This window comes from Bactrocera dorsalis, chromosome 1 (genome assembly GCF_023373825.1).
Source record: "Bactrocera dorsalis isolate Fly_Bdor chromosome 1, ASM2337382v1, whole genome shotgun sequence".
NCBI classification, from domain to species: Eukaryota; Metazoa; Arthropoda; class Insecta; order Diptera; family Tephritidae; genus Bactrocera; species Bactrocera dorsalis.
The window spans coordinates 113895959-113923267 of record NC_064303.1 but is presented as its reverse complement, the minus strand read 5'-3'; the positions used below and the strand labels follow the sequence as shown (position 1 = coordinate 113923267).

The following is a 27309-nucleotide window of genomic DNA, read 5'->3' as shown; positions in this document are numbered from 1 at the left end:
TGCTGTGGCGAAACTATGAGGTTTTTGCTGCTAACTGTTGTATTATATTTTGCTATGAATATACGTATACATACATACATTTAAACTTACGTATATATATAGGTATATGCGATACTTTGTAAAGAAGACTTATATATTTGTAATACATATGTATGTAAGCAAGTAGTCAGGCTTGAGTGACTGTATTTATTACGAAATCGCTGTTAACTTGACATAATTTAGTTGTATGTTGTTCAACATAACCAGCAAATAAAACAAAATGATAATATGTTTGCAACAGTACATACATATTTACATTTACAACAGCTTAACCAGCGTTGAAATTGTTGAGAGAGTGTGAAACATTTTTTTTTAGGATTTTTATGTATTTTTTTCACTTACAGAAATTGAGAAAAATAGAATTTTTATAGAGCCTTAAGTAGAATACGCTTGATTTCCGCTATGGAAATTGATTCGAAGAAAAACTACATAGATTATTTTATACCTTAAAGAATCAATATTGCTTCAAGCGACCCATTAGTACCGAGAAAACTTATTTTGTAAAGTAAAAACTAGCAACACTTCATACATTTTTTAAAACATTTAAATTTTACGCTACTTTAATTGAAGCCAAGTTACTAAAAATACATACATGAACACATGTGTGTTTGTATGTGTGGAAAATCACATTTACTTTGGTAGTCTACAAGTTATTAAACAATTGTATCCGCAACTAAAAGCGGACGTCCAAGCGAGGAAGTGCCAAAAGAAAATTATAAAAGCGAATTTATGATAGCAATTATTGCTGCTTTTGGTGCAATGATACTCACACGAGTATAAAATAAAGCAAAAGAAACTTTATATTACGAAGAAGAAGTGGAAAATAAACCAAATGCTACCAGTGCTTCATATTCATATTTTCACATACGTAGGTTACCTTTTATATTTCGAGATTTGGCAACACTAGGTTTGCAATCAGGCAACTCACAACTTTATCGTAGAGCTTGACAGTTTTGATATTATACATACTCAGAACGTTTGACATGCGAGTTAGTTATTTCAGTACCTAAATTTCAGTAACTAAAAATATTCATCTCGCTCGATTATTTTCTTTTTACAAATTTCGACGTGGATTATTTCAGCATTTCAGTGCATCTATGAACTTAATTACATTTTTGGCTCCATCAAGTATCAGTTTTTATCGATGGAGTGATGGTTGATTTGGTGAATTCAATCGAGGTCATGGATCATCGCCAAGAAGAATTTCATGAAGATCGTTCAAATGACTAGTTTTTTTTGGAAACTTGAAACTTTTATACTGATGCATGTATCGCAATATCATCATGTGGCCTACTGTGAGATTGAGACAACTACAGGCATTAGTGAGACCAGCATACTTTCAATATTGTACGAACATTTGATTGTAGAAAAATATTTTGTACGTTGGATTCCATGCTCAATTTGTCAATCGCTGAAAAAAAGGTTGTTGTTGTCTTTCAAGAAATCAGGAAAACCAACCGCCGAAGAGGGATCACTCTTGACCACTACAATGTGAGCTCTTTTGAGCACTTAAAACATTGATTTGACGAATAATCCACCGTCAAGTTCTGATTTGACCCCGAATGACTTCTTTTTATTTCCGTACGGAAAAAATGAAATAAGAGATCAACGTTTTCGGCACCTGAAGAGGCGGTTGATGAATTCGGTAAAGCGTGTTTTGGCAACATCTCAACCAGTTTGGCTAATGTGCTTCCAGAATTGGTTCAAACGTATGCAAAAGTGTATAGACCTTAAGGGGCTACATCAGTGTGACACTTTCAGAAATCGGTCCACCTGCTTATGGACGGAGTTAGTGTGTAGTTGCTCGAGTCTTTCACATTGTAAACAATATATAGGTAATATAAGGGTCTATAGAGGGCTCCATGATTATTATTTTTTTTTGTTCTCTAATCTCGAAGTATAAAAGGCGACCTAAGTCTCTACGTAATTTTTTATCTTATAATTACATTGTTTTCAACGCACAAATACATATTATTAACATATAATATATATTATTGTTGCTTTTGGAAAATGTACGCTAAGGGTTTTGCGATATGCAAATAAGACCCAACCGCCGCATTGTTTGATATTTGGTGTGAATAAATGGAGGGCAAGCACGAAAAGCGAATACTAAAGATTTACCAACACAAAATATTTGAACACTTTAGTATGAGCAGCTAGCATTTGATGGCAAATCGATTTCAACGATTGTCAAAATGTGGCAATATTGTGATTGTTGTTGTTTATTTACGTGCATATTTAATAAGAAGTTGAGCAATGAGCCCGTTCACCCTTCTTTTGCAAAGATTTAGCAAGCCCCTTTTCAAATATCTAAGCAAACAAACAATAAGTATCCAAATTTAATTTCTCGCAACATTCGCTACACTTCGTTTTAAGTATTACCGAACAACGCACGACAATGAACTTTGGACTTTTTCCCAGCTTAAATTGAGTTGGATGTCAAATACAACAACACTATGTTATTACAGTGTAAAAGGTTCGCAATGTTTCTGGGTCATGTTGTGTGAACCGAGCGTTGCGTTTTGGCTAAATGGAGTACTGCGAACTAAGGTGGCCAGATTTGTGTGACTGTGACACTTGAACAATAATTTTGGTGCGCTTTTTGCGCAGAGAATACCTAAAGCGGATACGCTTAAAGACTTACTAGTAAGAAAACTTTATATTTGACAAAAACAGGGTATTTCACTCGAAGCGAGGAGTTTAAAAATTCCACCCAAAAATAAAAATGCAATTTGCTTTTGAAATCGTATAAGAAAGAAAGCTTAAATAAAATTTTTCTCAAAATGCCTCCCCTGCCTTCTATAAAATTACATTTTCTTATCAAAATAATACCTCAAAAGGTTTTTTAAAAACATCTGGTGCCAATATGAGCCATAGAAGTAATTAGGCGCTTCACATATACAAATTTACATCACAGCTACAAGCTGTGACTGAGAACACTTTCCCCAGTGAAGTAATAATAAATCGACAAGGGTTTTCAATTCAACTTAAAAGTATATTTTAGCAAAGTAGCTCAGCGTTGAATTCTTTTTTTGAGCTGGGGCAGGCAACATGCCGAAAATGGGTCACTGCTGCCACTGATATGCCGAAAACCAAAAAAAGACTGCGGAGAAAGAAGCTTTGCGCAATAATAGCAACAATGCTGAAGACAAAAACCCATATTTTGGTCATTTATAGCTCAGTGCTGCTAATTCCATGAAGCGAAAATGAATAGCGCGCAGATTAGCTGATGGCTTCAACAAAGACCGCGAACATAAAACTAGAGAAGCTGCCAAAATTGAAGCCAACGTCATAAACCAAGCGAGCGTGTGAATTTTAATTTTAGTTTTGACGAAACAATTCCCCACAAGTGGCAGCATAAGTGCGCGCACACATGCACGTTTTCTATGACGCACTGGAGCAGTGACAGTCAGCGGCAAGAGCATCCGACATGGCACAGCTTCAGTGTTCATTGATTTTTCGCACATCTGCATGGATACATGCAACAGCGCGCTGAGTTGCTGGCTCGCTGCCACGCTGCATCAGTTGACCAGTTCGTCACGTGACTCACCTTTCTTGCTGCGGGGCATACGAAATGAATTCCATATGAATGATGACTTTTTACGCAAGCCCGATGCCCGATACAAATCCAATTCGCTGGTGTAGGCCGTCGCGGAGCCCATCGTCGCTGTCACCAACGGCGCCGCTGACTGCATGGACGCAGCCGAGGCAGCGCACAGCGTCGACTTGCCAGCACCCGAGCTGGCAACGCTTTCACTACCAACGCCAGCGTCAGCGCCAGCGCTTTTACCTGGCGCGGTCAGCGCAGCCAACAGCTGTGGCGCTGATTTGAGATTTTTCGCGTACTTCACATCACTTGGACAATCGCTTAAATTAATTTTCGGCGTTTTTGCGTTTTTACGATTTTTCAACATTTGCACCGAATGCGGCAAGATACCAAGACCGAGACCGAAACCCGAAACACCGTTCGTCTGATGGTCACCACCAGCTAATGTCACCGGAGCAGCCGTTGTTGCCGTAACCGTCTGCAGGTTCTGTGCCGACCCGTAGAATAATGCGACGAAATCATTCAAGCCCATTTTGGCGAACTGTTGGAAAATGTAGTAAGTACGTGAGAGTGTGTGTGTGTCGTTATATGTGCGTATATACGCACCTATGTACATAAAGTCCTGCTTTGGGGATGGCTAATAGACTAGCAGACGGCATACACAGCCATTGTATCCTTGCGAGTACACGAGCGGGCGCTGCTTGACTGGGGATGGTTGTCAGTGCACAGCGAGAGAACGCGACACAATGAGAGAGCAGGTGGACGAGTCTTTCGCGAGCGAAAAGTTGAGGCAGGCCATTGTTGTGCACGAATGGTTACACACTACGACGGGCCATGTGTATCCTTTTTGAATATTTACACTGGCACACAAACTGTCAACTGTTATACAACCGATTTGAAAGCACTGCACGGTTGGTTGGTTCACATAAAGCACTTTTACTAAACGTCACAGACTGTAGTATTTACCGCTAGTTAAAAAAATATAGTAACTTGACTTAAAGACTCTTTAGCGAATTTCAAAATTTATTTTATTAATTTTTTGAAAACCGTCCGCAACTTGTCAACATTGAACTACACAATAGCGCCGCAAATTACCGACTGACTGATTGACGACCGAGTTCGTCGCTGTGTTACCATTGCCAATGAGGGTTTCCAGCTCTGCTTCGTTCAGCTCTTCGCAGCTTATGAATGGGGTTCGCGTTTGCGTTCACACTCGCTCTACGCCACAAGCTGGTGTTGTAAGCAAAGCGAGGTAAGCCGCTCCACGCTACGGAGTAATGCGTTCAAAAGTGTTTTAACTAGCAGTTGGCATTATTGTTACATTGTAAAATCGCAACGCGCACAAAGCGATTCACACTGCTGCCTCGGAATTAGCAGTGGTGCTCGCCGTAATGACTCGTAGCGGTAAACAGTGTTGCTCTGAATGGTCGAGAGTGAGTTAAAAAGCCAACCGCAGCTCAATCAGGCAGGAAGTCAGTCGGTTCGTCGAACAGTCGAACAGTCGACTAACCAGCTAGATCACGACTTCAGCTGACAAGGCAAACTAACTGCAAATGGAATAGCTCAATGCACCGCCACACGCTCACACATACGACTCTGCGCTTACATGTTACGAACGCCAGCGAAACGAAAATGGCAGTAGAAAATATAAAGTTGCTACAAATAAGTATGTACTTTATGGCCAAGTACATATATAATATATGTACATATGTACATAAACATGCGTATGTAGCACATAAGTGCGTAAATGCTTCGTGTATGTATGTACGAAATAATACAAGAAAAGGTGCTTAGAATCTTAGAAAAAGTAATCGATTATTTTACGAGTATTAAGTGAACTACTGAAAAAATCAAAAATCATATAAAGACGCGGTATACGAAAATGAATACTCACCACCGCTTTTGCCGCCCGCTTCTACCATCCGTAACGTGAGATATCTGCGAAATTTTAATTTTTCTATAGGAACGAGTCAGCTGATTACCCTCTTACAACGCAGTGTTGCCAATCTTGATATGTTTTAGTATTTAAAAATAATCCCCTCGACCTTCCCAAGCGACTTCGCTTCGCTCAAGGAACTCTTGAAAATTTTCAAGAAGATTTTCCAAATGTTTCTCAGCAATGAGGCTCATTTCTGGCTCAGCAATCTCAAAAGATACAAGAGCTGCCATTTCATCTAGAAAAAACAACGGTTTGGTGTGATTTGTGGGCTGGTGGAATCTTCGGTGCATATTTCTTCAAAAACGATGCCGATTAGAACGTACCAATCAATGGATTTCTTAAGAGTTCACTTCGGTGAGCAGATAATTTCACGTTTTGGGCAGATCGATTGGCCACGAAGATCGCGTGATATCACACTTTCAGACTTTTTCCCGTGGGGATATGTAAAATCTAAAGTCTATGCGGACAATCCCGGTTCGATTCAGACCTTTGAGCAAAACATCACTAGTGTCATTCGCCAATTACCAGTCGAAGTCCTCAAATCATCATCAAAAATTAGACTCAACGAATGGGTCACTTGAGACATAGCCGCGGCCAACATTTAAAAGAAATATTCATGGAAATCTATAGAATACATACATACATGGAAATCCTTTTATCTACGCCTCTGTTTACCAAAAGCGATTGTTAAATGAACATACGAAAACATTTAGACTAAAACAACCACAACTACTTTGAAAAAAACTACATTTCAGTGCTCTTAAGCCCTCCAAAACGTTTTCTATTATTTATAAGTTATGGCTCATCTCATCTTTTGTAGGCGTTCTAAGTCATGTAGTGACACTTATAAACACACTAGGTAACTTTGAATAGTTCTTCGAAATCCCTCACAAGCCAAACGCTGGCGGTTCATACTTTCTGTGCATGACTCTATGATATTTTAGCTTTTTGCTTTATAAACTGTTTTCACTCACTTCATTTTCTTTCTTTCTCTTTTGTATGACTTCTTGGTGACACTTTTACAATCGCTTTCTCAAAGCGGCCAATTAATAAAAACTCAATACATACATTTAATGACCGCAGCACAATTCGAGCTTTTTACCTGTCATTGGCGGCGCTTTTACCGCAGACCCCACACTTATTAACAAGTGTCATTGTCTGATGATAACCAATTTCTATGCAGGTACAATGAAGAAAGAAAATATTTTTATCACGAGATGAGTTCAGTGTGGGTTTACTGAGCGCTAAAAGATTTTTTTTTTTTTTTCTAAATTAGTTTTATCTTCTTATTCAAAATTTTCCGAAAGATGCAGTGCAGTTACTCAAACTCGGGTGTACTCAAACTCAGCCTTATTCTTCAATTCTATCAATATTTTCAGCTTTTATCAGAAAACAGTTCAAATTCTTCTTATATGTGGATTTATAGATGATGATAAAACTTGTCTGTTTAAAGAAGCACCACAATACCCTTATCTGTAGCTATATTCATGAATAGTTATGTAGAACGTTCGTTTCGTGAAAGAAGTCCATGCCTCCATTAGATCTTATTGTTATACCACTGCTGAACAACAACAACTAATAAATTTGTGTTAGAAACTTCGAAAACAATTCGAGAGCAACTAAAATTTTCCACACGTAGCACAATGGCCGAGTTTGAAGCGAAGTGATACCTTTATAGGCATGCAGACAAATAATACAAAGGTCCGCACACAAACACCGTAAGCATGCAGATAATGATCAGTTGTGACCATAAAACAATGCCGCCTAGAGAAATGTGTTATCGAGCAGCAGGTTGGCAATCGCAGCCAAATTTTTTCTTCAACCGTTTTCGAAATTGTTTTTGATTTATTAGAAAGAAGGTCTTAGCAAATGCAAATACTTATGTTTGTTGTACTTATATATGTTTATATGTAGTTATATGTGTTTGTATATACTGGCATGAAATTGTGTTTGCAATCAGCAATTCACCACCCGCCAACATTGTTGGGAGCTGCAAATTTACGCTCAAATGCTTCTTCACAATAACTGCAATTATACTCGGTATTTTCTTCGGTAAATATGGCGTGTGAGTATGCGCCCACAATATAGGAAATACATTTTAATTATATTGGCTTGAAGGCAATTTGACTTCTGCTGCATACATACTTGCACACGTATGTGAGTACGAAAGTATAAATATTTCATATCAAGAGGCAATTAAAATTTCTGTAAACATAGAATATACGTACACATATATGGTATCTGTGTATGTGTTAGCAAATATTAATCTGTGCTCAACACAATATTTTGATTTAAATTAACTTTTAATTAAAATGCTCCCAGCAAGTAAGTAATATGTGTAATATTGCAACAATAATTGCATTAATTACAAATTTAAGCCCTTAAATATGCGTTCACTTCACATCTACTTGTACTTCTATATTTTTATATGCATATGTATATATTAGGGTGTTTTTTTTTTTTTTGAACTCTTAATTTTTTTCAATCCCGTCACGAAATTTCCATGGAAATATCCTAAAAAATTCCCTGAAAATTTTAGACCTTAATATTAACATTAAGAACTGGTCCAAGTCCTGTAAATTTTTCCCATAGAAAATACACTACAATCGTGAGTTTTTATCTTTAAATTTCTACAGATCAGAGGTATTTTATGATATCGCTTTGACTTTAGACGCATATTTCTCAGAATTGTTCACTCTACAAAAGTGACCAGTGCAACAAAGTCGTAACTCACACCGGCGAGATAGTACGGGGCTCTAAACCTGATTTTTCCATGAAAATTGCATTTTTTTGTATTTATATCGTAAATGACAAGAGCTGCAGAAAGAATGTTCATGACAAACTTGTAGGAAATTTTATTTGCTATAAAAAAGATCTGAGCTCAAAATCGCTATCATTAATACTTCTCGGGATATTCGGCTTTGTCATCATCTAGAAGACAATAACGAAATTGTGGCAATGCTTGTCTGAGGTTTACCAGAGAAATATTAATATACGTTTGAAAAGTGTAAAAATGTCGAAAATTTCGATTTGAAAGACGAATCAAAATCAAATTTAAAAAGTGATAACGAAATTCGCATTTTTATCGCTTGGTATCTGCCCAATTGTGTAATCTTTATTGCGATTACTACGCTCCGACATTAACACAAAAGCGCGAATTAGCAGAGACGAATCGGTGCCAAGAGGTGGATGGCCAACACCGCGGCGATTCCACATGAAGAAGAATTGATGGTTAGAGTTTAAATTGTTATTGGACGCCCTCTTGCAATTTCAGATATGCTGTTTTATGTTTTAGACCAGTGACTTTACAATCTCCTCGAGCGATTTCGACGATAGCAAGCTTGTTACAACCGAAACACAGCAGAAAAGAGGTGTTTTATTGCAGCAGTAAACATAATTTTTAAATGTTTTCAATACTAGCATAGCTGCAAACAACATTTGTAAAAATGTAAAATTCAATTTCGAAATAAAATTCGAATAAATCGCTTATTTAACAAAACATTTTACGCAGATTTGAAATGCAACAAAGTGTTCGAAATCGCCAAAGGAAATCTTCGCGGCAAACGACGGCGCTGACGTGCATAAATATTGGAGCGCCCGCGGGCAGCACTCTTCCCGCAGTTACGCATTGTAATCAACGCGTGAAAAAACTAGTGAAATTTGCAAAGCGAAACAAAACCTTACAAGTACTTGCAACGGTTTGGTAAAAAAAAACGAACGAAAATTGTAAATTTTTGTTTTTCAGCAAAAGTAAAAGTGTTTAAGGTGCGTAAAGCCGTAACGAGCGCAAGTTGGTGGCACTCAAGGCGTCTGCCGCTGCTGCGGCCGGCTGGCGAAGTCATTAACTCTACAGGCCCATAAAAATACAATTTGCAACTTGCCATAACATAACATAACGGCGCTACAACTGCCTATTTTGTTGAACAAATTTTCTTGTTTTCCATTTTTACAACTTGCAGCGATAACGGCGTTTGTGTTTTTCCAAGCGATAACCGTTACAATTTCATTTCGGGCTGTTGCCATGCATTACCAGATTTTTATCCACAACATAATTTCGCCATGCCATTGCAATAGCTTGCAAATGCGAATGATTGCATGTACATGAATTAGCAAAAGCGATGTCGTTGAGTTGAGGAGGTGCCAAAAGCATTACTCTCGCTTTGAAAGCGAACGGTTTTGTATTGAGCACTTTGTGTCTGTCAGCATGTGTCACATGGCATTATGTCACACCGCACCGAGTTTTGTGTAGGGATTACGTGACTATTATTTCCAAAATAGTTCTGAGGACAGATATCGGTAATTAGAAGTTGGAAGGTCGCTATAATCATTGTATCAGCCCTGAAGGGCTGTGTTGAATAAAATAACGAATTTTTTTTATGGCAGCCCGTGGACTTTTCAATCGACCTTAACTCCGATCAACTCTCACCGCTTAGGCGGCTTGGATTGAAATGATCAATAGCAGCTCCCTCTCTGTTCGTATTCACACTCGTCTAACATATCTGCGTCAAGAGCGCTTGTAAATTTTTTTTAGTCTGCAATTCTGAATTCCAGTGAAAATTGTATCATTGCGTTGCATAAGCAATGAAATTTTCTTGTCAAAACAAAAATCGGTGAAAGCATCACGAATCAATATGCGATCACGAATCAATATACGAAACAATGCCTACATTTTTTTGAGTGTGAGACGGCGCTAAGGTGCCATAACGTTCGTATAATACTCAGCCGCAATAATTCATTCACTGTTTGTATGGTGTAAACGCCGCCGAAGACGCATCGACAACTCCGAAGCTGTTTGCCATAAGCTTAAATTTGCCGTTACACTAATTAATAATTATGCGCATCCGAAAATTATGTCTGCATATGTGTACGTAAACATAATTACATGCCCATAAGGTCATCAATATATTTTTTAACACAAATTAAAACTAATTAAGAAGCTATTTATATGTCCATACATACAAAGTATATTTTTAAATTTTATAAAAAATAATAAGAGCTGCCCAAAATGTTTGGTTTGAGTCGCAGACATTGACATAGCATAGCATACCATGATATGATCATGTAATTAATAATTATTTTTTTGGCACCAAATGTCGAAATGAGTTCATTAGTATTTTAAATAAGCATATTAAATAGTACAAACGGTACTGCAAAGCTTCACAGTAGCTTAAAATAGCTTTAAGCATAAAAATAGCAATAAAATTGTCTAAACACTTAATTCAAAGTTCAAGCTATTTTAGCAAAATGTAAGATACGCTGATACACACATACATGCATACTATATGTATGCCATAACTGCTCCACTTTTAGTTTACCGGACACACGCGTGCATACATATACACATTATATATATAAAATTTGCTATTTTTGTTTTATTTTACAAAAACAACTTGAAATCGCTTATATATTGCCTACCGAAAATGCAATGAAATTTTCTGGTGTCTGTATTAGTGACTGTGCTTTTTACATTTCGCAGCAAACGGCGGTAATCAAGAGCAATAAACTGTTTTTCGGCAAGTAAACAAGCTACCTCAAACGCGTTCCATAAACTGCGTCAAATTAAAAGTAAATAACGCCGCAGCAACGTCACGCTTGCCCAGAAGGCATGCTGGCCCCAAAAGGCACGGGCGTTGCGCTTTGTTTGCTGTTATTTGGAGCGACCGCACATTTTTTGTCAGCATTGTCAAATTGTGGTTATTGTGTGTGAGTGTGTGCGTGCCTTTGTGTACCTCATAACTTTTCCAGGTGTTTACATTAACTTTTTTTCCAACTTTAAGTAAATTGATGAAGTAATGAAGTGTGTGCAACGCATGCCAGCACAAATCAATGCAACAGCTATGCTGGAGAAACCTGTTTTCTGATGTATGAACAGCTGACATGAACTTTAAAAGCTAGTCTTCCATATTTGGAATATAGCTCTAAGTATGTACTAATTTATTAAAATACTCAAAATCGGCTTTCATTCACAACCCTCTCATAAAAGAGAGATTGCAGAGCGTTCGTCTTAGGTGTCCCATCAATTAAGTTGTAACTGCGTTAGACCCACATTTATCGGTGTCCAACAGATGATAACATCTTCACATTACGCCTGCTTGTCGCTTAGATTTCTAGCCATAAATCTTCACTCTAATATATTTTGTCTTCGACTTTAACTGCACTTATCTCTAAAAGGGTTATAAGTCGCCATAACGCACACGCATATCTACTCTTACTTACATACATATGTATGTATGTACGTCCGGCGTGGTTTGTGTTGAAAATGTCTTTGAATGATTTCCACGCTTTTTCTACTAAAGCAGTTAGATTTGTGTATAAAATATATGAAAGCCAGTGGAGACCACAAAACGTTGGAGGGCTAATAAAAACCGTTCCCGGCTTTTTAATACATAAAAATGAATGGTTGATAAAAACCTTTCGTGTCTTTCTTAATCGATTTATTCGTTGCGTTCGTTGGTGTTCCGCAGTGAAGTAGGCGTTCAAATCAGGTGGGTACAAATTGACTTTTGTTGTCTTCATTCTCATTTTAATTGCCTCGTTTGTTTCGCATTCTCCTTTCGTTTTATACGACTTATACACGCTTTTGCTCAATTAATTGACATGTGTCAAAACATTTGTCAAATTAACGCTGTCCGTCCCTAGCAAGCCGATTACGCGTGGATTTATAAATCAGATAGGCACAATGCTAGCCGAAAGGAATGAATTTTCCCTTAATAAGTTTGCATGGAAAATGGCAATTCGATTTGATTTCGATTGCACAAGCAGCTTGCTTGAAGCAATTAACATTTTTGAGATTTTTTGTCGGTTTTATTCACACTTTGCTAAGAAATTTATATGGTTGTTAAAATTAGATTCATTGATGAAAGTGGAAATTACGAAAATTACCATTCAATAATATTTAAAATACTATTTGCATAAATTTATACATATATTTGAAAAATTTTCAAGTAATTAAAAAAAAATTAAATTAATTATTTTTTAATTTTAAATAATTTTTTTTTTTAATTTTAAATAAATTTTTTTAATTTAAAATTATTTTTTTTATTTAAATTTTTTTTTTAATTTTAAATAATTTTTATTTAATTTAAAAATATTAATTTTAAAATATTTTTTTTTATTTAAATTTATTTTTTTTTTTTAATAAATTAATTTTTTTTTTTAATTTTAAATAAATTTTTTTAATTTAAAATTATTTTTTTTATTTAAATTTTTTTTTTAATTTTAAATAATTTTTTTTTTAATTTTTAAGTTCCTTATTTTATTAAACTCTTAAAAATAACTCTCAAATAAGTAGCTAAATTTCACCAAATCGATATTAAGTAACCAAAGTGCGCTCACCTTTAACAATTTTTTTCACTGTTTGCGGAGTTTTCACTTTTAAATTTCCACCGCCACTTCCCGTGGGCGTGCTGACTGCCGTAGATGTGGTCGAAGGTGTGGCAGAAACACTTTGTGAAGGATAACGTTTTTCTGAAATGAGAAAAAAGAGTTCAATTATATATTGCTTTACACAAAATGATTTGTTCGTTGCCTAATAGTGTTATAATACGAAATTTTTAATATTACTTGTATTTTTGTTTCATATTCCGAAAATTTTAATACTATTTTTATTTTTTATTTACTAAAATTCATAATTTTTAAAACACACTAGAAAATCTTCGAATCTCATGAAACACAAAATAGTGAACTAATTGCTCGCAAACGTTGCATACATTTAGGCAGTATGCATGTTGCGTCAACATGTTGATAAAATCGAGTAACGCTCAATGCAGACACATGTTTAGACAACATAGACACAAATCACACTTTTGTTGCATGTTGTTGCTATTCCTAGTGCAGTGTTGTTTGTCACCTTACACACGAAACCACGTGTTCGTCCTGATACACATTTACGGATACAAATAATTATTTACTTTTGAGTCTTCGCACAAACAGTCCCCGTCGCACACTTCGCCTCAGCCAATGCAGCAGATTGGAAGAGCTCTTTTTGCTGCTGTCGCCCGCTGCAATGATTATTTTCACCGAATTCTCATTGAGTTGCGGACCGCTGGACGACGCCTCCAATGCTAGCTTCGTCATCACATATGGACATATGCTTGTAGTTGTTATGCTTTTTAATACTTCTAATAAAACTTTAGTTAGCAAAAGGTTAAAACGAAAATCAAAACAGAAGAAACCCGAGAATTCCGCACTATAAATTTACGATTTGCTTCGAGGTCCAAATACTTGCTAGTAAACAAAGAATTTTTAGAGGTATTTTGGCAAGAGTTACAGGTGAAGTTGATTATTTTTTGTCGTTTTTTTTTTGTTTTATTTAAACGAAGATGATTTTTTTTCAAGTTGACACCGAAACTTCAGTTGCCGAAACACCTGTTTTTGAACACATTTCAAAATTTTTGCTCTACAGTGTTGCATTTCTGCCATAACAGTGATAGAAAAGGAAAGTTGCTGGCGTACAACGAATATATTATATACTCATACATATGTATGTATGTATGTATATACATACATATATTTATATGCATGCGAGTAGTTAATTCTAAATTTCTCGCTCGCCTTTACTTTCTAACGCATTTAAATTTTTTATTGGTGCGTTCTGGCACAGCGGCTTGACCGGCTAATCACCGCGAAGTAAAAATGTTGGGTCAATTGGGCAATTAACTGCCATGAAGTCGGCATAAAGCCCAAGCAGTGAGTGTACGAGTAAGTCCAACCTGAGAAAGCAATCGAGTTTTTACTACCTTTCTTCTTATTTCCGCAGTTTTACAGTGCAATAAAGAAATGATGAAGCGTGTGGAAGTCGAATCGTGTTCAAGCGCTAACATACTCATATGTTTGAATGTATGTGTGTTTGCTACTGGCCTACAGCACAATGTTGCCGCAAATGGAGCGTAAGGCCATAAATGCAAACAAATCGACGCAATCGGTTATTTTATTGCCAAACCCGTTATTGTTCTAATGCTCGATATGGATTTCGAATGTGGAATCTCTAGAATATTTGAAAATAAACATATACTTATAAATACTAAAATATTTAAGTTATGTGCGATTCAAATGCAACGAGTTAAAAGCAACCTGCCGAATCGGTGCAACAAGCAACACTTAGCGGCAGCAAACGATTAACACCTGATTGCAGACCAAAACAAAAACACAAGCAACGTTTGCTTGAAACATTAAGAACAAAGGGAACTAAGCAGAGACACCGATAATTATGAATGAACCTACGGTAAATATGAAGTTGAAAGCAGAGAGCAGAGGCAAAACAACTGAAGGGAGAGCGCATGCAAGAGCGGACGCAAGAAAATGCAAGCGAAGAAGTGTAAAGACAAAACTCACGATAATTTTGCCTCCACTTCAAGGTTAAGAGTAACAAAGAGAGCATGTGTGGCCGTTTAAGAGCATTTTTCGTAATGTGTTTATTTTCTCCAGCGCGCTATGTGCGCTCAGATCGTTGCTGATTGTTGGATCAGGTTTTTGTTCAGCTACAATACACAGCAATGCAGCTAATTAGCATCTTTGAATATTCCATAGAATACGGGTGATGGGATTCTTTCGACATTTACCTTTTTGTAAGCAGAATACCTAAGCAGAGAAATCAATTTCTAACCGACAGATCGGCGATGAAGTTAAATGTGAGAAATTTTTAATATTACTTTGAGCAAATATTAATAAGACTTTGTTCATAATTTTTAAATTCTTAATTTATTGTTCGAAATCTATATCATCCACCTCAAAGTAATCCTCCTTCACAATACACTTCTGCCAACATTTTTTCCAACATTTTGTTAAATTTGTTAAAGTGAATTTCCGGAATAGCCTTCACTGCGCGTAGCGATTCACGTTTAATGTCTTCAATTGACTAAAAAACAAACTGTCAACTAACTTTGATTTTTGACCTGTTTTGACGAATTTTTTTTTCGGCTTCGGCTCACCTTTGCCACGATATTTGGCCAACTGATCGTCTTTTTCTGCAAGTCTCATTTATTTCATTGACGTATTGATCATCAGTTGATGTTGATCGTCGTACCGGACATGGTTTGATGTCAAAGCGTTCTCTCCCCTTTTTGAATAATTTGTACAAATCAGAAACACTTGCTCGCGACAAATAATTACCCTCAAAGGCCTTTTCTAATATTCTGAACATTTCGTTACCAGAAATTCTGCACGAATGGGTCTTCACGCGAAAATTGAACTAAAAAGTCTTACTAATTTTTGCCCAGCAAAAATATATTTAAAAAAGATTCGAATATTTAGTAATGGAGCATATTATTTTAAAATAATTGCATGAATTTGCATTGCTATCTACAAGTATATGTATGTATTTATGTGCATATGAAAATTGCTAATTTCTTGTTTAAGTCATGTGTTTATTTATAAGACTTTTGTAAATTTCATGACCATATATTAAGTCAGGAATTTGTTTGGCATTGTCACTGTCGTGATAGGTGGACAAGTAAAAACAAAGATATTAACGCAAACGCGCAAAATGAAGGTATCAAATGACCTCATCGGAGCAACAAAAAAATCGCAAAAAGCTGGCTAATGAATGCAAATTAAAGAAGAAATTGTGTTTTCGCCTTTGTTCTAAGAAAAAATGCACTTACATATGAACATATATAAAAATATGTACATATGTATAAATATGCAAATATTAATATTAATAAAAACAATCTTTAAGGCTAAAACAAAGTTAAAAAATATCTTCATATCATATGTCTGTAAGAATATACTGAGAAGATCGTAAAAATATTAAATAAATTTCTTATTCCGTTTGTTGAACTTTCTATAATCAAAATATTAGTTTTTGGCATAACGAAAGTTTTTTAGTACATTAATCATGAAAAAATTGCATTTAAATTCATTTTTCAAGACTGTCATGACTAAAAAGTGATAAATCTCTGAGAGCAACCATCTTTTTGTTCGCCAAAAGCAAAGCCCTTTTCGTTTGTCAAATTCGCTCGGTTTTCAGAAAGGTCATGAAGTTCGAAATTCAGCTTTCAAACCTCCTTTTTAGGCGAATCATCAGCACAATATTTAGCTGCGTAATTAGCTTAACTCACTCGTTTGTGTGTGCTTAAAAGGCGATACTGAGTCGTTAGAGCTTGCGATTTGCCACCAAGTTGACTTGCTATAATTTATGACTTCCCTTGTTTGTGCAACACTTTCGCAAGTTTCTAAGAATTAGTTAAGCACGTTTATTTAACCAAATAATGGCACACCTCAAGCGCTTTAGTATAAAGCTAATAACATTTTATAAATCGCACACTCTATACAAAAAAGTCATAAGTCGAAAAACCATAAATTTTCAAGAGGCAAGCTGGCAATCAACACAAAAATAAATTTAACGGCGATTTTCAAGTTTAGTATGATACTGATGCCAATGAAATTTCTGGAGTAGCCTGAAAAGTGCTTTATGAATTGAAATATTCAAAAAAAAATAATTTTGAAAAATTTTTGAGTTGTGAGTTTATTGTAGTTAGTGCACGTTATGTACACTCGTATGTACACCAATAACATATGCGCGTTAATAAAAACTATGAAATTATGGAGAAAACAAGTGAAACCGCTGAGCTAGTGAAATTTTGTTTTGTGGCTATGACAACTGTGGCAGCCAACAAATCTAGATGTGCTACTTAACCAGATTATATGGGTGCGCAATGAAATAACTACCCTGAGGTAAATTACCGTACTTGGTGGTTTGAAAATTTAAACACATATGTACAAATGTATATGCAGTCTCAAATGTGTATGTAAAAATGCGCATGTGTGCCTGCTCTCGTTTTCTTTCAGGCAACTACAATTTCTTGGCCCCAAAAAAGGCGTGCTTAATTCATTATGATTGATTAATTGGCTCATAAAGCGCTCATTAATGTTAAACAAGCGTTCGAGCACTTAAGTTCTTACCTAATTATATGAGATATTCTTTGGTCTGTATGTATTGTAATCGCACAGTAATCTACCTGATGGAAACAAATGGGAGCGTTCATGAGTATGTTATATGAACCCGTTCACGACTACATACGTTCATATATATTCATAATATGCTTTTTATGTAACTATGCCTGGAATTATGAGAAGTACCACTCAGCAAACTATAAAATTTGGATCTTTTCTTTTAATGTGGTCATGCAAGTGTTAAGCCCACACCCATAACACCATAATTTGATTTCCATTACAAAAGCTTAAGCCGACTGAGAGCCAATGAGCCGGATTAGGATCGTGGCCAAAACTTGTTCAGTGATACACGGAAGAAAAACACGACCAATCTTACACGACTTTAGTGTAATATGAGCACTCGGAGGCGCAGCTGGACCACCGCTGAGATTAAAAAACCTAATTTACTCTTCTAAAAAGTTCTGAAAAGTTCCTTATACAAGTATTATCGTATGAGTGGATGATTGAAATAGGCAAAGTTTTAGAAAGCAATGATTGAATATGAAACGAATACCCTGAACAGACCAGAAATTATACAAACATCCTTTTCTCACCAAGAAGCTACTTATTTGTCGGAACGGCCGATATCGGACCACTATAGCATATACCTGCTATAAAAATTCCGTATAAACAACTTTTTTTTATTAAAAAAGCACCTGTGATGGGTATTGTAGCTTCGATGACACCCAAGTTAACGGTTTTTCTTGTTTTTTATTTGAAAAATAACAATTATCTTCGTTATTTTCAACGAAATTATTGCAAAAACGCATTAATTATTAAAGATTACTGAATTACTTACGATATATTGAGTAGTCGAAAAAGTCTTTTCGTATTTTTAAAAATTTTTGAACAGCTGTTCTCTTTTTTTTAACTTCCTTGAATTTAATTTTTTTTAGTATGACACAATGTGATTGGTAGCACTGGAACTATACGACTGTCACGACATCTATTGACAATATACGAAAAGACTTTTTCGACTACCCAATATTTATTTTTCCAGTGCATTTCGTAGCGATTTTTGCGTGTGGGCCACAATCGGTTTAAGCGTCAGCGGATTTCTCTGTTTATTTTGTTAACAAATCTTCGCTGCAAATAAGTTGTTTGTTGCTTTTGTTGTGCAGGCAAAGGAATTGTGCAAAAACGACAACAAAACGCAGCATCAACTCAGCGCTTACACGTCAACATATATGGACATCTCTACGAGTATATCAATAGAAATACTTATATCCGCAAACCCAATAATAACAACAACAACAGCTACTGCGATTTCAAGTGCGGTAAACAAAATGTTTGTGTAGGCCGCCTTGCTAATGAAGTGTCCGTCCGCCGCGTGGACGCAGCGTGGCAATTTGAGCGGGGCGACAATTGCGTGGTGTGACTTTCAATAAACTCAAAACAAATCAAAGCGTTGAGAGCAATTAAGGTATTGCGATAACCGCGCTGTAACCGATACCGATGTTCAAGTGATGGCGCTAAGATCTTCAAATCAAGATATCTGAACGCTTAACCGGCTCAGCGTGTGGGTTGCAAAATGTTCGCGCGCGTTATGGTGGAAGGCTTTTAAGCGCCGCTGATGGCGTTTGCGTTTTTGCATTTCGCCTGTTGTTTGTGCGCTGCTGCACAGATTTTTATGAAAAATCAATTTGGCCGAAACGTTGGCTGAGATATGTTAACGAAGCGTGGAAAAAGCACCGAAAACAGGAAAAATAAAGAAATAAAAAAAAATCTGTGACTGTGCCAGGGGTAAGCTAGTTTGGTGGTTTTTGCGCAGTAACTAGTTGCATGCCATCGTCCAACGGCGTGACTTCAAGGCCTTGGATTCAGAGCACTACTGATGAGTCCACATTCCACCAACTAAATAAGGGGTTAGAAAATATCATTATTATTTGAGATTTATTTCAAGTTAAAATAGAAAATTTTCTATTTTTAATTGCCTATATCTATGCAGAACTGTAGACTGCTTCTTTGGAAAACATATATATTGGGTAGTCGAAAAAGTCTTTTCGTATTTTGTCAATAGATGTTGTTGCAGTCCTATGATGGAATAATTTCTTTAACGGAGAAATGGCAAAAAGGGGTAGACCAAAATGGTTCATATTTACAAATACGAAAAGACTTTTTCGACTACCCAATATATGTATATTCCAATCGTAAACACTCTTAGTTAGAAATGCAAAATGTAATGAAATCATTTTCTGAATCGTTAGAATTAATTCTCAACCAGCCTTTATGGCACCAGTTAGTTGTAGTCGTAATTGAAATAACTCCGCACACGAAATTGCCTCACTGGTAGGAAATAAGTATGTATGTATGCACATGTTTGTACGCCCATAAGCGGCGCATCGCGAAATTGCACATTCAATTAAGCTTACAAAAATAAAACAAAAAAATACTGTTATAAAAATAGCACAAAAAGAAGAAGAATAAAACTAACCACATACCCATTCAATTTACATAAATGTATATGTATGGGCGTATACGACAGCAAGTAAGAAAGCGCTGAATTCAAATGGAACCGAATATTTTTTGGATATATATTTATTATATCTAAAGTAAGCAGAAGATACTGAAGACTATCTCTACATATATTGTGTAGTCGAAAAAGTATTTTCGTATTTTTAATCAAACTTCAACTTATTATAGAAGACCATAAGCTTTTATGAATGCAAGTCAAAAAAATTTTTTAATTCGTAAAATTTTCCTTGAAATAAGTACTGCTAGCGAAAGTTTACTTCACTTGAGCCTTTGGGTATAAAATTATTCAATATAGCGAAAAAGAAAAATAGAGAAGAATCAAGTGAAAAAGAGAATATATTTGTTGTACATATGTCAGTACATGCATACAAAACTGTAAAATGCTGTCAGTATGCCATTGTACATATATGGCACATATCGCACATTTGCAAGCATTTCAACTGAGTGGAGATTCCAGTCGGGACAATTGTATTACGCTGCATTTCAATGATTTGAATGAACACAATCAACTTTCTTTGTAAATTTCTATTATTCTTTCGGGCAAAATCGTACTGACCTGCGAATGCAAATCAGCCGCTGGAGACAAGGAAGAGGCACAAAGTAAAGTAAAAAATTTGGCAGTGAAAAGCCAAACAATTGCATTCATAACGGATACCCGAAGCCAAACGAATTATGTAAAACTAAAATTTGCTCCGAGCAAGCTTTGGCTTAATAAAACGATCCAACTTCGGTGCAAAAGTTAAGAGTAACGACTATGGGGCAGTGGACTAATGATAACAAAGAAAGAATGCACTTTGCCCTTCGAAGTTGCTTAGAGTGGGTCCAATTGACTCAATGTAGAGCTAGAAAAAAGGTATGTTATTGCTGGTGGCTGTGGGAAGGGTTAGGAGTTGATGCTGGAGTTAGAGGAATCGCGAAATTTATTGTATTTCCACTCACTAAGCGACGACAATGGTCTGCTAATCTTTCGCCATATTTTAGTGATCTCAAATAAACTGAAGAAAGATGGAGTTCAAAATGAAGACGGAATGAAAGAGGAACTTAGAGCAAGATAAAATCATACGTAGCTTTAAACTGAGATACATATTTTTAAAGGAAAATAGTTTCTCTCTACATAAAGCTACCTTTCAGACAGGTTCTGTTCTTGCTTTAGCGACAGAAAATATTCCTGAACTAACTTCAAGAAATTGTGCGAAGTTGACAGTCTTTGAATTTAAAATCCGGGTCCGTTCCGATAACTTAGACCCGATTGTCGTGAGTTCGTTTCTAAAGGTTCTCTCCAAAGGCGATGAAGCAGTGACTCAATCTCTTAGGTGAGAAGTAAAAAGTTGTGAAAAATATGTTCTGGTCACAGAAACTGTGTCAGCTGACCTTTGTTTGGTAATTCTTTTAAATGTTTTTCTAATTGGAAAAAGATACTTTAAATATATTATAATATAATATGGCTTCATTGACCAGTGGGAGCATAGCTAGATGCTCCAATCGCAAGAGTTTGAATCAGAGAAATAAAAGTATCCTCTAAATTTTTCCTGCAGGGTACACAACTACCAAGTATTTTTTAAGTATAATTATCTGATTACAGTGAAATAAAAAACAATCGCAGCTGTGTCAATTTGCTAAGGTGTGGTTCTCTAATAAAGTATATAAAGTACCGATGCTCTTATCAGTCTAATTGTTGTCTAATTGTTGTTTCTAACATTACCACAACTGAGCGAGTATTAAGACAGTATAGTTTTCGAGCTGACAATATACAGAACACTTTCTCAAATACGCTCGAAATGCGCAGTTTTCTTAATTTAATTGTGTTTTTAGTATTTTGCGGCAAATTGAAAGCCGATGGAGGATACCGCAGCTTTGGTCCAGAGTTCAAGGCTACTATAGGTAAAAAAAAGTGAGTACTCAATGATAACAAATCACTAATTATGCAAATCGAAGGTGAGACTTGGCCCAAACCCTACCAACAAGTGGAGAGTAGCAAGTACTATGCGGTGAATGGCTCGAATTTTCAATTTATCGTGAGTATCTATAAAATTTCTTTATTTCTGTAGTCGAAAAAATTGTAATTTCCTTTTTGCTTTTACTTAAGGCGGTGAACGAAAACTGTGCGCTCTTGCAAAGCGCCTTCACACGATATGCCAACATTATTGCCGCTGCCGAGAAAGGCTACAATCGCGCCCCTGCCACCGCCACACTTGGCATCATCCAGCAAATCCACGTCAATCTGACACAGTCCTGCGAAGACTTGCCACATCTCGACATGGATGAGTCATGTGAGTGCATAAATAATTGAAATAGTTAGGGATAGAGTTGGCAGCGGAGCGACGGTGGCAGCTGGCAGCAGGCAGCAAGCACGTCCTTCAACCACAAGCGCCACAAAACAGTACAATTAAGCGAACGAGCGTTGCCTTAATCGCAACTCGTCCATCTTTTGCACTCGTTCTGCCCTATCTTTTTAATTTATCTCACTGCCACTCTATAAAAGCTGCCTTTTTTTACTTTTCGCATAACTTTTTCGAATTTTCACACGCTTCAGATTACGTACGCGGCGATGGCATAGTGAGGGCCAACTCCATTTGGGGTATACTACGTGGTCTGGAGACATTCGCCCAACTGTTGGTGCCAATGCCAAACGGGCTGGTGAGTAAACAAGTGACAAATTTAAACCATTAATGCCACACAATTTTATGAAATAAATTACATGCAACTCCGTTGCCTCTTGCAACCCGGCGCGCCACTACTGACAGCTACTTACGCGCTGCACAGAAATTTACGATCAGCCTCGTTTCAAGTACCGTGGCCTAATGTTGGATTCGGCAAGACACTTTGTGAGCAAGGCAAAAATATTGCAACTCATCGAGGGGATGGCCTACAACAAGCTGAACGTCTTCCACTGGCACATGACGGATGACTCAGCGTTCCCGTACAGTTCAAGCGTTTTTCCAGAGCTGTCAGCAAAGGGCGCTTATCGGCCGGAACTGACCTATTCCAAGGCCGATGTGAAGGAAGTGGTGGAGTTCGCACGCGCACGAGGCATACGGGTGGTGCCGGAATTCGATACGCCAGGTACGGGAAAAAGGAAAGTGGACAGTATAACATGCGCCAACGAGAAATATAATAAAAAACTTAAGAACGCACAAGGACTTGAACTAAATAGAAAAATTTAATAGATTAAAGTGGTACTTTTGAGGTTCGGACCAGCAAAAAGAAGCTTAACAATCATCTCTTTATAGCGCACACCGCTTCATGGGCAGCTTCACATCCCGAACTGTTAACGAAATGTGAGGGCCAATTCCAAGGGCAATTGGGACCGTTGAATCCGACTAAAGAATCCACTTTTAACTTTCTTCATACATTTTTCAGGTCTGTGTTAAACAATTAAAATCTCTATAAGTACTAATCTGTTCGTCAGAAACTTGCAATAAATTACAGCGAAATCAAGAGCCTCTTTCCCGACAAGTTCCTACACTTGGGCGTCGATGAAGTGGATTCTTCTTGTTGGGAATCAAACGCTGACATTCAGGCCTATCTGAAGGCACATGGACTGGACAATGGCGATTTGCCCTATTTATATTTGGAGCGATTCTCTGCGAATATTTCAGCAATGGGCTGGAAGCAGATGGTGTGGCAGGAGGTTATCTTAAAGAAGCTACAGTTTCAGTCAAATACGTATCATAAATGAATTTTTTTCACTTTTTTACAGGCCATGCTCGAAAACTCCTTTATGGACTGGCCCGTTGGCACAATCGCACAAATTTGGTTTGATTACAAGAACGCTGCGGCAACACTAACGAAAAAGGGTCAGAATGTCATTAGGAGTGATGGCTGGTATCTGTATGTGTTAGACACAGGCGCCGACTGGGAGAAGTTCTATAATGTCGAACCGACTAACTTTAATGGCAATAAATCGCAAAAATCCCACGTAATTGGCGGCGAAGCTTGCTTGTGGAGTGAGTGGATCAATGAGCATAATGTGCTGCCAACTACGTTTCCGCGTGTGAGTGCGGTGGCCGAGCGCTTGTGGTCTCCCCTCGAGCAACTGGGTGCTGAAAAGGCGCGCTTGCGTTTGGAGGAGCACAACTGCCGCATGATCGGGCGGGGTATTGAGGCGCGACCAGCTAATGGTTTCGGCATGTGTTAGAGGCGAGTGCAGTGATGAGTTATTAGGGAGAAAATTTCAAATAAAAAGAGTTAAATATAGTGCAAGTTGATTTTGGTGTGTATAGTTTGAGCTTCGAATAGAGTTTTTCATCGTAGTTTAGAGTGATGCTTACAACATTTTTTTACATTTTTGTTAAGTATACTACATACAAGGAAAACTTACGTGTCAAGGAAATGGTTGTTGGTTTGAGCCGCGTCGATGTACTTTTGGCAGTCTGCTGTGCTTTGGGTGGCGGCCCCAAATCCGTCGGTGATATACTCAAGTTGCGTACATCACGCTTTTTGGCTGCTCCTGCAAAGAAAAACATGAAAATAATTTAATTAGAAATAGTTTTTCATAAAAATTAAGAAATATGTGAATGAAGATCATTTAAGCAGAAGATCATAAATCCAGAAAACTTGGGAAAATGGTGACTTCTTCCAACCAGAACTTCCTAACCTGCTTCATTGAAAATGCACTGCTCAGAATAGATGTTTTTAATCGTTTCCATTAAGTTTCAAATATTTCCCACAGATTATTAGAAGCATTTGGAGTGAACAGAAGAAATACTTAGGAAATATAGAAAATTTGGAAATGATTTAATTGAAGTTGTCTCGGCTTGTATACTAAAATTATGCATAAATATTTATGTACATACATAACACTTTTGTACAAACTATACCACATCTACATACACACGGTGAAGCAGCTGAGATGAGAGCTTTGTGAGCGATGGAGCATACTTTTCACGAGCATGACCGCGGAAAACGTGCCCTTACTTATGTTTCGGTTGTTTATCGGGTGTAACGTGACCATATCGCTTGGCGGCTATTAAATCATGCAGATGCTGAAGATTTTTTACATTCCAATTACAATTCGTTGCACGATGTTGAAAATGTTTCTCCACTGCGCAATTCTCGTTTCAAATATCAAAAGCGAAGCCAATGGAAAAGCGTGCCCTTCACGTTTATTTGCTGCTTTTCAAAAAATATTTTGTATAATTGCAGATAAAACTCAATGAACTTATTGAAAAGTACGCCGAGTTGCTAAGGAGATTTTATGAATTCAAGACTTTGTATGAGAACAACTTTTGTGAGGCGAAGTTGTGTGAAATATTCCAGCATTTTGTTATTATACCCTGCCACGTTAATTGTAACACCCAGAAGGAAACGTCGGACAACCTATGAAATATACTTATATCTAAATGATTAGAGAGACAAGCCGAGACGATTTAGCCATGTCCGTCTGTCTGTATATACGCTATCTAGTCCTTCAGTTTTCGAGATATCGTTCTGAAACTTTGCACGTGTTCTTTTCACATTAAGAAGCTGCTTATTTGTCAAAATCACGGATATCGGATCACTATATCATATGGTTGTCATACAAACTGACCGATTGGAGTCAAGTGCTTGTATTGAAAACTTTTTTATTTGAAAAGATATCTTCATAAAATTTGACACGGATTCTTGACTTAAGCAATAATTGTATTTTCGAGGAAATTAGTTAAATTGGATAACTATAGCATATAGCTGCCATACAAACCGAACGATCGTAATCAAATACTTGTATGAAAAACTTTTTTATTGCGCGAGATATCTCTATGAAATTTGGCATGGATTATTATCTAAGTCAATTATTCAATATCTGAAGAAATTATTCAGATCAGACATCTATAGCATATAGCTGCCTTATAAAGTGAACAATCGAAATCAAGTGCTTGCATAGAAAATTTTCTGATTTGACGAGATATATTTTCCAATTGTGGCATGAAACTAATCTTTTATACATGTGAAGGGTATTGTAGCTTCGGTGGAACCGAAGAGAAGGTTTTTTCTTTCTTTTTCCTTGGCATAGTTTGCATAAGACATATGGTACCTTGCAGCTGTGTCTGTATAGCCGGCAATAAATATATATAGCCAATAATATAGAATCATGTTTAATTATTTTCACATCAAAAATTTATTTGTGGCAGAAACTAAACAAACTTAGACTGCTTTGGAAGCATTTCAATTAAAGAAAGCAACTTTTAGAAAGATTGACGTTTTGATAGCACGAGTCATTTGAGTCCTTACGTGTACTTTAAGCACCGTTACACCGTACCATATACTGCGACACGCCACTTCATTACTCACCTTTCGCACGCTTTCCGAAACTGCCGAAGCGTTCACGCTCGATTACTTGTGTGTGAATGTAGCGCTCCGAATATGAGCGCGACAATTTTTCCTTTGAGCTATGCGCCCCCATTACAACGGCACAGCTGGGACACGATCACTTGTCGAAAATAATGCAAAAATAATGATGGTGCAAAGCGCAATGCCGAAACCCACGAGCGATTACGTGTATATTTGCGATTCACTTTCTTTCAATTAGCGGTACAAGCGAAGCGAAACGCTTTTCATTAACTACTTGCCGTCGTGCAAATGCGAAAATTCACCGCCGACGACATTCGCTGGCTTCACTAGAAATGTTTGTTTACACTGAGCGCTGCTACTAAACGGACGGATGTTGCCAGCTGTCGACTGTTGCGGCAACCGCTTGTCGATTGTCGATTGCCGGTTGACTGTTGGCTTTGATGATTTGCGCCCGCCAACACACTCACTGGCACAATGCAATGCGACTCAAGTCAACTCAGCTCAGCGCGTGGATCAACGCAGCGCACTCGCGGTGGCAGCCGGCAATCAAGCGTGCAATTTCGAATCCATTTTGGAAAATCGCCGATTATTTGTCGGTAAATGCATAAACAGATGCCAGTCTTACAAACGAACGTTTACAGCGCGCGGCCACGCATGCGCCATATTCATAACACCACCAACACAGGCACCGCCTCGGTAGGTAGTTGCCTCGACATCGACATTGACTGCACTTTGCGTAGTTGGATTTGTTTACATTTTCTCAAAGCACCCCGTTTGTGTTGTTCACTATTAATACACTTTTTTGTTTTTGCTATTTTTTTATGATTCTGACATTGACAGGTTCAATGTGCCACTAACTAACGCCAACTTATTTTATTTTATTTACAATTATTTTTTCTCTGTTTTCTTTTTATTTTTGCAATAAATTATAGATTTTGGCTTCACTTTTGGTTTATGTTTTGCTGCTTCCAATTCATTTGCGATTTCTAGTTTCACATGAGTTTCTTTTTAATTTTTATTTTCCGCCACATTTACTACTGTCACTAAAGGAAACAATAAAATTTAAGAAAAAAGCGCCAACAGCAACAAAAAGTAGCAACGGATAATA

At 37.0% G+C, this 27309-nt stretch overlaps 2 protein-coding genes across 2 annotated transcripts in view; one reads left to right on the top strand and one right to left on the bottom strand.

Moving 5' to 3' along the window:
• LOC105229373 (mucin-3A) overlaps positions 1–27309 on the bottom strand; it is a 125160-nt gene that overhangs the window by 28110 nt on the left and 69741 nt on the right. Inside the window, exons 4-5 of the mRNA XM_049461082.1 lie at positions 24253–24381; positions 12861–12992 (exon numbers count right to left, since the gene is read on the bottom strand). Of these exons, the coding sequence (XP_049317039.1) occupies positions 12861–12992; positions 24253–24381 (261 nt within the window). The remainder of the gene's footprint in view (positions 1–12860; positions 12993–24252; positions 24382–27309) is intronic.
• Positions 21615–24128, top strand: LOC105229216 (beta-hexosaminidase subunit beta). The gene is made up of 8 exons (XM_011209337.4): positions 21615–21812; positions 21867–21946; positions 22018–22201; positions 22465–22568; positions 22676–22994; positions 23162–23291; positions 23361–23562; positions 23632–24128. Exons 1-8 carry the CDS (start codon positions 21710–21712, stop codon positions 24067–24069), a joined length of 1560 nt encoding a protein of 519 aa, XP_011207639.2. The 5' UTR covers positions 21615–21709; the 3' UTR covers positions 24070–24128.